The sequence below is a fragment of the Dermacentor andersoni genome, chromosome 8 (genome assembly GCF_023375885.2).
Source record: "Dermacentor andersoni chromosome 8, qqDerAnde1_hic_scaffold, whole genome shotgun sequence".
Lineage (NCBI taxonomy): Eukaryota > Metazoa > Arthropoda > Arachnida > Ixodida > Ixodidae > Dermacentor > Dermacentor andersoni.
Genome location: NC_092821.1, coordinates 29,975,707 through 29,989,562, shown reverse-complemented (window position 1 = coordinate 29,989,562; position 13,856 = coordinate 29,975,707). Strand labels below are relative to the sequence as shown.

The window sequence follows — 13,856 nt, the reverse complement described above, 5'->3', positions numbered from 1 at the left end:
ACATGGCCGCGCATTCACGATAGTGACTGACCATCATTCACTCTGTTGGCTGGTTGGGCTGCGTGACCCGTCTGGTCGGTTGGCCCGCTGGGCTTTGCGCCTTCAAGAGTACAGCTTTTCCGTTAAATACAAGAGCGGACGCTGTCACACGGATGCTGTCTGCCTATCCCGTCTCCCTTCGCCGCATACTAAAGCTGAGGATGATGACTTCGATGGCTACCTAGTTTCCATCTCATCCGACTTTCCAGACCTGCGTACCTTCGAGAGCGAGCAACGTTGCGACCCTACCTTGAAATCCCTACGGGCAGCTGCACGTGAGCCAGCAGGAACAACACCGTTTACTTTTCGTAATGGTTTGCTGTACAAAAAAAATTACTCGGCTGATGGTCCCCCATTGCTTCTAGTTGTGCCCGAAAACCTGCGCCCTGCTGTCCTTCGTTCCATGCATGACGATATCACGTCCGGGCACCTTGGCTTTGCACGCACACTACACCGACTTAGACAGATTTTTCTGGCCCAAGCTCTGGAAAACAACGAAACAGTATGTCGCCAGCTGTACTGTTTGCCAGCGCCACAAGCAAACGACGACGGCCCCAGCAGGCTAGTTACAACCAGTTAGGCCACCGACGTTACCGTTTGAAAAAGTAGGCATCGACTTGCTTGGCCCGCTCCCAAAGACGTCAGCTGGCTACCACTGGATTATAGTATGCGTAGATTATCTTACTCGCTACACGGAAACGGCGGCACTTCCATCTGCCACTGCAGCAGATGTCTCTTCATTTTTGTTGCATCACGTCATACTCCGTCACGGCGCTCCCCGGGTTGTCATCAGTGACCGTGGACGGCAATTCGCCGCCGACGTCGTTGAAGAACTTTTACGGCTTTGTGGTTCTGTATATCGTCATTCCACTGCTTACCACCCGCAAACCAATGGCCTCACGGAGCGGACGAATCGAACCCTTACCAACATGTTATCAATGTATGTCGCTGCTGACCACAAGAATTGGGACGCTGTCTTACCTTTTGTAACATATACGCGTACAATAGTGCCAAGCACGAAGTTACTGGATATGCGCCGTTCTTTTTGCTCTACACACGCGCTCCCCAGAGCTTTCTGGACACTATTCTACCTTTATCGTGCCAAGAAGATCCTTCCATCGCCCAAACTCTGTGTCGTGCTGAGGAAGCACGTCGACTGGCGCATCTTAGGACGTTGTCCTCACAAGGCCACAGCAAGATTCGCTATGATGCGCGGCATATCCCCGTCAGCTTTACTCCCGGTGATTATGTTTGGTTGTGGACACCTGTTCGCAAAAAGGGATTGTACCGCAAGTTTCTCGCCACTTACACGGGACCATTCGTTAAACCCAGTCGCTTGAGTGATGTGAACTATGTCGTCGCTAAAGTGACGGCAAGCAATCGGCGTTCACGTGCGACGCAAGTTGTTCACGTGGCCAGACTCAAGCAGTGCCATCACCGGTCCCTTTGACTCGCTCAGCGAGCTTCGTCTGCCCCCGGGGAAAATGTCGCAGCACTGCGCGACTGAGGCAGAGAAAGAGGAAGTAGTGTGTGCGCGCGTGATCTCGTGGTACTCTGCGCCGGCTGGGCCTGGCCTGTAGCTTCCATCTCGGACCTCGTTTCACCTTGTAAATAAACATCATTCGTAACAATATATTATAGAACATGAGAACACGTTTTGCCGAGTAACTCGCACAACGTCTTTTGTTAGTAGGAAAGACGTAGCCACACATTCCAATTTATGTGTTGCGAGATTTTTTTTTTAGGTAGTGCCATTTTCGAATCTAAAGATATGAAGTTAAACATTGCCTACTCGTTTTCGCTGAAAACGGAATTGACATTACCTGAAAATATTAGAGAACACGTACGACTCCTTTTGCACACAAACTTAAAGTCGGTAAATGTGCAGGATAACTATTTTACACGAGAAACCAGACTACATCGAAAGGTCTTTTATTTAACTTACGCTGATGTGCGCTGATGTTGACGCGGCTCATGCTATTTTTTTTTTTTTTTTTTGAAGGCGTGTTGACTAAATAACGCAACACTTCAAGTAAGTTTATTTGAACAGGAGTCGTAGGCACGCAGAATGCCGAAAAGAGAGGAACGTTCGGTAATGACACACTAATAAATTAGCTTACAATGACATGAAATCCTGTAAAACATGACAATACGCGCCGTAACAAAAATGTCGAACGCTGAGCGACAGTGTACAGAAATTTTATGGCGAACAGAACATGAACGTGTGGACGCTTATCGAACACTCGTTGACTGCCAACTTTGTCAACCCTGACATTCCTAAATGTCTGTAATTATATAACGACAACAGAAGGCCACAAAATGCGCCTAGTATGTACAAAAAGACGCGAGCAGCACAGCGAGAAACGAGGGAAAAAAACAGAAGAACCATTGCACGCAAATGGCACAGGTGCCGCAATAGCCAACGTCAATGGCGTAAGATAAGTTGACGCCATCAGCTGCACAAGTGTCGACTACACGTGAAATCCCTGCCGTGATGCTAAAATCACCGAAAGCATTGTATTGAGATATAACGGTGGGGCATAATCCCCACAGTAGCTAAACGACCAGCGTTCCCACCTAGGACGGCCATGCTGGTGAAGTTCTTCCCAAGCCTTCCAGAAGTGTCAATTAGGAATGACGCACGATATCCGCACTAGGGTAGAGGGCCGGTTCGTGTGGAAAATAAATCGATTACATGCATTTGGTCCAATTGTAAAAGCCTCATGCGTAAACAAAATCACCGGTGATAGAGCATACAATAGCAAGACGAGTATGTTCAGCCACCTTACGCGGCGATGTCATTAAACGGTGTAGGAGCGAAATTTTCTGCCCTACACACAGTAATCTGAGCAAACCCACAGTGGTTTCTTAGTGGCTTTGGCGTTGGGCTCCTAAGCACGAGGTCACAGGATCGAATCCCGGCAATGGCGGCCGCATTTTGACGGGGGCGAAATGCGAAAACACCGATGTGCTTAGATTTAAGTGCACGTTTAAGAACCCCAGGTGGTCCAAATGGTGCAGGTCCTCCAAATGGCGCAGGTTTAGGTGCAAGTCGAAGAAACCCCATCTGTCCCAAATTACGGCGTGCCTCATCGTGGTTTGGCACGTAAAATCCAATAATTTATGTTATTAGTTTTACTTAAGCAAAACGTTACTCCATGTGTCCTGTCATTTTCATTCTTGCGCTAATATCGCTGCTGCCTGAGGTGCCAGACCTTTCTGCAAACACCTTATCAGCGGCTGATGCTGGAAACTTGAGATGCACGACGAGAGCTCTTATCGCTCCCAACGTTTCGCGTAAAGGTCAGTGTCGCGTGAAAAACTACGCGCACGGCGTACTGAGATTACGACAGTTCGATAGCAAGGCGACACCTTCGAAGTGCGGTTCGCTACTTTCAAGCAATGATAAACTGTCACGTTATCCATGTTCAACACTATTAGTTTTCACCAAGCGGGTATTCGTTAGCGGGCGATACAAAACACTGCAGTGCAAGCACAAGTTTCTCATCACTGCTGATAAGAATTAACGGCAGTAATCCGACCGCTGCAATGCACAACTGTAATTTCGACGTTACTGAAGTGAAATAGAGTAAAAGCACCTCATCTGTACCTTCTCTGCTCTTGCACTAATGTCATTAAAACGTAATGCCATGCAGAAATGGAGCGAAGGAGTGCTGACGTCCGACAAACACTCCAGACCTACACAACAAAGTTTGCAATTAACACTCACTGGCATCAACACGCTAGAACGCGCTAAGGTAAAGACAACTCGCTAGGCAAACGCGCTAGATAAAGCAAAGGTAAGTTGCCTTTCTATACAGTCTAAACCCCTCTGTCTACAAATCTGATTCTTCCCCTTAACGCAGTTGACCGTTGTTGCTTCGGATATTCTAATGGCTCAGCGTCACAGCGTAATGACGATCCTTCTAACAAATGAAAAGAAACCCACAGCCCCCACTACCCTGACGCATACATGAGCGCACTGTGCGGGACCATCACAAAAGCTACGGACGCGCCCTCGAAAACGGAGAATCTCCATGAATTAGAGTTCAGCGAGGTTCAGAAAGCCGTCACCGGCTCGAGCCGACTCTCACCGTGAGCCACCTGTCACAACAAAGCCGTGAGCCCCGCCGCCACCACAGTTAGCAACAATCGAAACGCCCTGGCGGCGGGAGGTTCAACCGGCGGGGCGCCCGACGGTTCGTCACCAGCGAGGACTTCACTGGGCGGTGGCAGGTAGCAAGCGTCGCTCAAGGGGTCGTAGATGCGTGTTCCCGTGTGACCACACTTGCGCGGGTTGATAAAGTGGCTCCGAACGCCGAGCACGAGGTGCGACACGTCCGGCGCGTCGTGGGCGTACGAAGCCGGTCGGGCGCCGCACTCGACGGTGCCTGCCGACGATCCACCGGCGCACCGAAAACAGTGGAAGTTGCGGTAGTTGGAGAACTTGCGCGGGGAATAAACATACGCGGTGTAGCTGGAGCACAGGACAGCGTCACGTCTAGAGGCGCTCTTCCGACAGGTGGAAGACGCGAGGCGGCACCCGCGAAGTCCGGGCAACTCGTGCCAGAAAGACTCGGAAGACGCGTCGGCAACCTGGAGCCTGCAGCTAAGGCCCTCGGGACCGTGAAGCGCGTGGCTCATCTTGCCGTAATGTCCGGCGGCGAGGAAATGCAGCACCTTCTCGGCATTCCACGCCCTGTTGCAATGAAGTTCCAGCTGCCAGGGTCTCAAGGCCTGCAGGTCGTCGTGACAGGCGGCGCAGAACACGTTCGCGTACATCGTCCTCGATGCGTTGCTGTAGACGGGAACGTGCTGCAGCGGCTTCAGCTGTTTTCCGCGGCCGAGGCAGTGGTCGCGCAAGTCCGAGTCGACCGCGGGGTCGTCGGGGCACGAGGCTAGGGCGTAGAACTCACGCCCGTTCTCGAGCACGCAGCGCCAGTGCGAAGCGGACACGGCAGGCGGCGGTGCCGAGGAGTCGCCGCTACTACGGTCGACGCAGCAGTCGCCGTACCGCGCGCAGTCGGCGTCGCATCGGCACACGTTGTCCAGGGCACCGCGAGCGCAGAGGTCCTGGCCTGCCGGGCAGACACCGGCCGCAAGGGCTTCGCGGCGCACAGGCGTCCACCAGGCGTCCCCCTCCGCGTCATCAACGAGGTCCTAGTTGGTGAAACGAAAAAAGAAGCCCCACCACACAAATTCAACTCTCTCCTAGCTTGAAATTGAGCAGTAAAATCAGCATGTTGCTATGACTGTCAGATTATTTTGACCCACAATCACGCAAACGGTATTGCTAGATTAAGTAATTGGATTAAAAGAGTATGTTGTCGCCTTGCCTCTTGGTCCTTTGGCGGGGTGCCCAGTTATGAATTTCTACCAAATATTTTAATGCGTTAACATCATCCAAGCGGGAAAAACATGTGTGTGAAATGTGGAAATCGGATCACGTGCTAGACGAAGAAAGGCGATGGGAAAGCTTAGAATAGCGTAACTACGCTCAACTTTACAACGTGGTTAACAGCACGACTTTGCAATCTTGAGAAGGCGGTTTAACTTATGTATCCGAAACCTCAAAGAAGTGCAACTTACTGCTAAGAAATTTTCGCATTTACCCCTAAAGCACCGCTGATCTATATATATATATATATATATATATATATATATTTGGTTTCGAGCATCATACAAGTAATTAACGAACTGGAAGATGAGCGCTCAGATTTTAAACACTGCCGCTGCATGGAATGCGAAGTTTGTACGAAAGGAAATATTGTCGGGCGTTTTGCTAAATAGAGAAGTGCAACAACTATCCACTGCGAACGGAGATGTAGACATTATATTTGTGTATGTCACAAATGAGGGACTCTTAATCCCTTTAGACAAACAGCCCTCTGAGCAACTATTCCTCACCCGATTGACAACGAATACGCAACACCATCGTGACATCGACTTTCCCTTTACATACATAGACACTCTTCCTGGCACGAAGAAAACTCAAATCTAATGTTGACAGCTTGGACTCTTGCCCCTTTTCAGAAGATAAGCTTTCGGGCGCGTGGAGGAGTGTTGACTGTGCCCAACGTGCCATAAAAGCACTTTTGAACTTTTTAAGTGAGATTGGTTTAGACGATCGCCTCTAGAAGCTGCGAGACGTGTAGTCAGTGCGAAATGTGCTTGTGCAATAACTTTTTGTGGCAAGATTACTTTTTGTATGGACAAGATTACTCTTAGTGTATTGCGTCTCCAGTGCGCATCCGCATATTGGACAACGTGTATGTAGTATCTCATTGTAGAATATCATAATCACCCGCCACCTACCTTTCCCTGTATTTCCCACTTCCCCATTCCCCAGTGAGGAGTAGCAGGCTAGAGACACGCTCTCCAGGCCGACCTCTCCTCCTTTCTCTTCATTAAAATCTACTCCTCCTCCTCCTTCCTGGCACACAGCCAGACAGCTCCTGCGAAAAGGACTATCGCACCACTTTCACCTTTCCCTCGTACCGGTGCGAAAACGAGTGGCGCTTACGCGTTGTATTTGTACACGGCTTCTGAGAAGTCAGTGCACAATGCAGGAAGGAACCGTTGGAGTTGGCTGCATAAAAAAAAGAATGGCAGCATTCTTTATCGAACTGTGGATCTACATCGCCAAGAACGTTAGCGCGGCTTCGTGAATAATCATTGCGACAGCGCCCGACGCCGACTCGTCGAAGATAGGTCGAGTGAAATGAAATAAGAAAAAAAAGAGCAGCTATATAGATAAATATAAATGGGCTCGACGCACCCACACATGAGTAGAGACCCCTCACTATTTTTAAACAGAAGTGAAGAATCAAGCTCGCTATGCATGCGGCCCCGCTTATGGTTTCTCATATTTGAACCATATTCTCAGAATGTATGCTCTATGTAAATTGCAATCGTCTCCTTCTCGCAGCTCTAGCCAGTGAAAGCAAAATTGGGGTGGCCCAGAAACTGCGCTAAAGCAGCGCAAAGCTTTTTCTTCTACTGGCGCATTTAGAACGTGTTTTTTAGGGCCGGTACAATGGTCCGCGAAAGTAAAATAAACACTGGGAATGTATACACAAGTTCCGGGCCTAGAAAAATTCAATGCAAACTCGCACTATTTCAGCGAAGTCCTTTTCATTCTTTAAGCGAAACGTCAGCAGACGCAGAAATGCAGTCAAGCCGCTTGGCCAAAAAACTAAACTCCTCTCGGCCAGCACGACGACAGACGCGGCTGTGGTCCGGGGCACCACGCACCTGCAGATCCCACGACAAGGCCGGAGACGCCGCAGCCACAAGGAGCGCCAAGACGAGGCACAGCAGCTCCGGCAACGGCCGCTCCCGGCGCGCGATGCGTCCTCTTCCCGGGCGCAGCAACATCGGTACGGCCGGCTCCCGTTGCCGTTGGCACCAGTCCACAACCAAGACGGCGGCGACAACACCGCATCAAGCTCCGACCGTTCACTCGACGCTCAATCCCAGCGGCGGCCTTCGGCTCTCTCCGCTCGCCCGGCACAGAAAACCACGCAGGGCCGCTTTCGTACTACGCGCCAGCTGCCGCCGCCGCCGCTACCGCAACGGTCGCGTGGACGGACGCCGCACGTGATTTCGACGTCGGACCCCTCCCGCCTGCTTTCGCCATTCTGGCCCTCATCCCACTCGCTGAGGCAAAGCCGCGCCCCCACCCTCTCCCCTTTCTACGCAACCCTCCCCTCGCCCCTTGTCCCCTCGCGTACCCGAAGAAGGAGGATCTCACGAAGCGAATATGAAAGCCCGCAGCGGATAAGCTACGTACTCGGCGGCCCGTCTGTCGCATCACGGTCGCAGGGGCGCGACGTGTTTGACGAACGACGACTAGGCGCTCCCGTTCCGTGCGCTCAGTATGACGTCAGCGCGCCGTTTGCGGCTCTTCGCGAGACGTAATTAACGCTCTGCAGGGAAGCCAGCGGCAAGGATGGAAAGTTCGCTCTCTGCAGCGGACCGCGAATAGGGTGCCAGCAGCCTAAGCGAAATGTGAAATCAGTTTTACTTGAAATACAAAAAGCCTCGCGACTGGAATTACTGGTTTGCTATAAAAGTATATTTACTGACACGTAGAAAAATCCCATGGCACCAGTAAGTAGATCCACCGTCAATCTAGCTTTTTTCCCCGCACGTACATACCACGATGTGACGAAAGTGCTGTTCGTAAAGCATATTTCATTTTTATTCATATTACCGAGCAGGCCGCAAAAGAGCATTGGTCAAGGCGCTTACGAAAGATCAACAATGAAGCATAAAAAGGAACAAGCATAAAAATACAGGAAATACAAGGATCCTTCACGCAAGCAAAGAAACAAAGGATACATTGAAAGAACAAAGAACAGCTCGTAAGCGCGGACAAATAAAGTGGTAATAAATACCCTTATCAATATCAAAGCGACATATGAAGTTCCAATTGTTCACGACATTTGACAGCTAACTTAGGACACAGTGCTAGGAAGTATCGCTAGAACTGTGCGGCCCTCACTGTGTGCGGTCTTGGGCTTGGAGACCATTCTTTCGATCGTTTATATATTTTGTATATATAAAATATATATTTAGCGAGACGTTTCGATTTGGCATCAGGGGCCAGTTCAAATTCTAACCGCTCAAAAACCGCCACAAGCGTTGACAATGTCGCCAAGTAGGCGAACGCAGTGCTTCCTTGAGTTGGTCAAGAAGCCGGAGGCTTCTTGACCAACTGCAGGAAGCGACTGGGCGCCACCTATACAGACGTTCTTTCATGGGCACCACCACCACATCTCGTAGGCAGTGGCGCCATCTATGGGAGGTCGGCATGCTGGCTTGGCCAACGCTCAGTGTTGTATGCGAGGCATGCATTTGGCGGCAGTTCCTGGTGGTTTTCGCACGCGCGCGGTCTATTTAGTATGCCATGTCTTCTACGCGGCAAACGGTCCTGGGAGGCATGCTGAAGTGTTTTAAGTCAGCATGGCGCAGTTCCTGCGGCCTTGAGGAGGACGGAGCACCTAGCGTGATGTGCGCGCGCGTTTTAGAGCACAGCTCTTGGGCGCCCGTTTCTGCGGCGAGCGTCGGCGTCGTACCTCGGCGTCCTCGTAACCGAGCAAACAAGCACAGCGAAGGATGGAAGAGCGAACGCGGAGCAAAGGTAAAAGACGACGACAAAGAGGAAAGCGCGAGGAGGAAAGCGGAGAGGGTGCAGTGGAACCACGAGGCTGAAAGCTGAGGAGGAGGGTATGGTGAAACCGGAAGAAGTGTAGTGATGCGCAAGACTGGCTTTGCGGCGGCGATGGCTACGATATGGTGCCAGAGTAGCGCGCGTCGTCTCTTCACCGATGACGCTACCGATACCATATATGGAAACAAAACGTTGCATGAGCCGAGGTCTCCCTGCGGTGGCTGCTGTGAATCGCGCCCACGCGTGACCCGCGCGCTGCCTCTCGCGATCTCCCGATTAGCTAGGCAGTTGCGTCACACTTCTCTCCCTTTGCAACATTGTTCGCGCCAGCCAATATACCGAGAAATTAAATGGCCTATGCAGCTGCGCTCAAATTTCGCATTATTAAGTATAGGTAATCATGGGTGAATTTTTTTTTGTACAATCAGCCTCTAAGATCACTTGTGTATTTCTGAAAATTCATTTGGCTAATGTGACCTTACTCAAGCATTCTCACTGTAGTTCTAAGCTGTGGTTTAGCACCAATGAGTATTTGCGATACATGATGATCCTAGCAGCACGAGTACAGTCCTGACTGGAATAAGTTGCGTTAACTTCGACAAGCGTTCAAATTGTTCGTGACAAAATACTGTTGGTGCTTCGGACAATGTGCGTCTTCAATGACGTTTAATGCTCATGTTTCGATGGGCGTTATCTCTAGCAACACGTGTGCCTTTCATAGCACAGAATAAATATTTAAACCTTTATGTGCGATGCGACTACATATAGTGAGATGCGTCTTTGAGGTATTGTAGTACATGGGATGTAATAAGTACTAATTGCGATACTTCGTATGGCTGGCAAGAAGGCTTACAACTACGAAGTAATGAACTAGAAATAACTTACAGCCTATATTCAAGCGGGTTTGCGTTTGTCAGGGCCTTTATGAGGGAGTGTGCTAGCTGAAACCTTGGTTTTAGGCTGCATAGGTACTTTCCTTTCAGAAAAAATTACTTTTTTCTCAGTATACACACATTAATTTACTTTTGGGAAGGCCCATACGAAGAAATGCCTTCACGCTATCTTGTAACACCACTTCGCACCCATTTGTTTATTGAATGGGTGTGCTATGCAAACCTGCGAATCTTGGTGATCGATACCCGTTTACCGGGGGGGGGGGGGGGGGAGAGGGGGTCCGCCTCCCTTGTCAACGCGGCATGGTGCCGCGCCTCGAGCACTTGTTTGCGCCACCAGTCCTGCCACTGCTCAGCAGTCTTTGAATTAGGGCCCTCGGCATTAAGCGCCGCTGCCAGTTGCCCCCAGAGCCGTTGCCTGTTAAGCGCACACGACCGGCGCTCCAGAAAGGGATGCTCCTCCACAAAACAATTTAGCAACTCTTTCTGACGCTGCGACACGCGTGGGCCCAACCTGACGTTGCGGTGCGACGACATTCAACTGCTTTATGAGCAACAGGCGGACTGAAAGAACGAGCGCAACGGCGGGACTTACAGCTTGCGGCGGAGAACACTTTGTGTGCGTACACGTGTAGACAGCGACGGTGAAAGTAAACCTTAAAATGCGGGCCAAGAGCGTCAGCTTGAAACAGGGCAGTGGCTAGCGACCTCACGTAGCGACCAATAAAAATATAACCATTAATAAATTATTTTACTACTAAGATAGCACTGTTTCAGTTAATATTAAAGAATGCTAAAAAAGCACTTTTTGCATATTACGTGTATATCTATTTAAACGCGAGAAACAATCAGCAGTTCAGTATACCGTCCCCGACCAGACGACAACGAGACGACGTACACATTCTGGGTGTCACCCACTCGTCTATTGGTTGTACTCTTCCTTTCGTTCTCGCAAAGTCTGCGAACGGGCTACTTTGTGACGTCGCTCCTGCAAACGGACGTTCGAAAAACGAACTTTTACAACATAGCACCCCTAATTTACCAATTGCAGTGAGCACTGTTTTGAGCAACGCCACCGGCGTCAAAGAGAAGGCTAACGTATACATAGCATAGAAAGTTGAAGTCTGCTAGGCTTGGAATGCGTGAGAACGATGCCAGAGGCTTGCGCAGATGTTTTACAACGATTGTCGCTCTGGGCACTCGATTCTCAAGCGTCCCCTACTGTTTTCCCCGCATGGATCTCGCATGTCCTGTAATCCGGCTTCAGCCAGCTCGTGCAGGAAAAAAAAAAAAAAACCAGCGCACCTTTCTGTTGCTCAGGCGGGTCCCGGGCTCTGACGAAAGCTGGTGCTCCGCAGCTGCTGCCTCCGTTATCAGCACCTCTGTAGTACGTCGGGAGGAATATCAATATACATCACTTAACGACTAATGACTTAATGGCTCTCTTCAGTGACAGAGGCTTTCAAAAGATTGACTTATTCAATCGCATAAAAGTTTTCGGAATAGTTTAAAGAAATCTGCTAGAAAAAAAATACCGTTGTTTGTAATAACCAGACTATTCGTGGCGAAATTTCTAGCGTGCACGATAGACAAGGACGCAGAGATGGTGGACACACGAGCGCTAACTAATAACTGTTTATTTTTGGAAACAGACAAAACACCAAACACCAGCTATCTGCACTGAGCATGTGCAAAATGAGTCACCAATTTTTATAAAAACAGATTACAAAGGTTCATGCAGTATTCAAGAATGCAAATTGTTTGTCAGTGATAGCAACCGATGGTTGACTGATGCATTTTTCAGCACACCTTATATGGAACGCTTCTGTAATTTCACGCTTTAGTTTCTTTTTGTCTATAACCAAAATATCAGTAGCAAAAAATACCGGTTCACAATGACATAGGTAACAATGGTTAGGCGAGTGCGAATGGTTTTCTTTTGGAAGAGTTAACTGCTGGGCTAGTTGGTGATCTTGCATTTTCTTTTCCGAGAGAATGTTGTTGTTTAGACGAGTGTTTATGCAACAACCGGTTTCTCCAATGTACACTCGCCCACAATATATTGCGGGGTGCGCGAGCGCGTGGCGAAACGGCCCTCCTCCCCTTCTAGCGGCGCACCCCTGGTGTCGCGACCGGCACCTGCACGCATGCGTGTCCCTGTGACACTGCAAGCGTGCAATGTTTCCGCGCTTCCTCCTTGCGCGCCGGCGATATCCGAATGTAGCCGCGAGGTGCCCCTCTTGCGATTGGCGCTGTGGCAGATGAAATGAATGAAATTAAAATTCAAGATCCTGCTTCCGTTCGTAATGCATCTGTCGAGCGTTTATTTTTAGCTCGATAAGCGATTTTGTAATACCCTGTTTAATATAGTATAAGAGGTGTTTTTCGTCGTTTCGGTATATATTTTCAAAAATAACGTTGACATTCTGGCACTCACTGCCAATAGGAGGGATCTCGCATAATCGTACATCTAAGGGACCGACAAATGCCTGAACGAAGACGACCTGACGAGTGTGGAAACGAGGCCAGTAAGATTGAAAAACTATTGCAGGTTGAGAAATAATAATGACTTGTAGTTTTTATAGGGTACTCACACAACTTCAGAAACGTTTGGACGGTTAACAACCGAAATCTGCACAAAAGAGACGCTAAGTGAGTTTCTAAGTAGAATTCATTGTTCGCAGCGAACTTTCGTAAAACCAAGACACAGGCGTAAAGCTTCCCGTTCCAGAAGAACACGCGGATATAATTTATGTACCGGCGCACCTGAATATAGATCACATGTGCGTGCGTATATGAGGCTGAAAGTAACAATTCCGATTTTAATGAATTACAATTAAATAAGAGAAAGCAATGTACCTCGTATACGCTGACGCCCCTGCGGGGAATTCCGTGTATGATTAAGTTCTTGCTACATTTACCGAGAAGTGTAAGTCGCATTGCTGACTTTGCCAAGAACTTATTACGCAGCAGCGATAAGTCGCGTAAATATTCTGCATTTCCGGAAGCATTTATGAATTCTTTGGATGATGCGCCTCGATCAAGCCGTGAATGAGAGCACAAGACTAATTATTTCGCCTAAACGCTCGAGCCAATAGTCTTGGTTGTATAACAGATGGTGTGATTACTACCTCGTGTAATTTGAACATGCATACTTCTATTGTAAATGCAAGCCCAACTCTTACAAAAATTTCTATTAACTTCCAATAAACTTTCTTTAGACAAATGTTACTAGAACCTACCAACTGTCTATTGAATTTCTTTATATAGTTTTCAAACTTCTTATATACTTCATACCAATATCCTATCGACTATTGGCCACAGATATTGACTTGAAACCTTTTTTACAAACTTTCTTTAGCCAATGAATGAACATGGTTTAGACACTAGAAGCAGGATTTACTGACCATTTTCATACTACTTAGAACCATTTTAGTAACATTTTACCAACTTTCTGTTGCTCGATCTAGAAACATTTTAGTAACTTTCTGTTGCTCGATCTTGAAACATCCTAGCAACTTTCTATAACTCGACCTAGAAACGGCCTAGTAACATTCTACCAACTTTCTGTTGCTCACCCTAGAAACATTCTAGCAACTATTTCAGTATGCTTTAAATGTACTAGTGACATTTAAGCAAATTTCTGCGGCATTTTTTAACATATTCTGGTGCTGTTACAATGTAACCTTCAACATGGGTAGTATATATAAATGTATTTGTCTATGAATAAAACACACCAATCTTTGAAA

General features: G+C 48.5%; 1 protein-coding gene across 1 annotated transcript; it reads right to left on the bottom strand.

The window, feature by feature from the left end:
- Positions 1-1,955: 1,955 nt before the first annotated feature.
- LOC126526199 (uncharacterized) lies at positions 1,956-7,659 on the bottom strand. The gene is made up of 2 exons (XM_050174140.2): positions 7,294-7,659; positions 1,956-5,199 (listed from the first exon to the last, which is right to left on the bottom strand). The coding sequence occupies exons 1-2, from the start codon at positions 7,414-7,416 to the stop codon at positions 4,147-4,149; spliced, it is 1,176 nt and encodes a 391-aa protein (XP_050030097.1). The 5' UTR covers positions 7,417-7,659; the 3' UTR covers positions 1,956-4,146.
- Between the last annotated feature and the right edge of the window lie 6,197 nt (positions 7,660-13,856).

What these genes read in the sequence shown, in the direction of transcription:
- LOC126526199 (XM_050174140.2), bottom strand. Translation starts at nt 7,416, where the DNA reads ATGTTGCTGCGCCCGGGAAGAGGACGCATCGCGCGCCGGGAGCGGCCG. An exon ending in CCTTGTCGTGGGATCTGCAG is followed by an intron (nt 5,200 to 7,293) that starts GTGCGTGGTGCC and finishes TTCACCAACTAG; the next exon opens with GACCTCGTTGATGACGCGGA.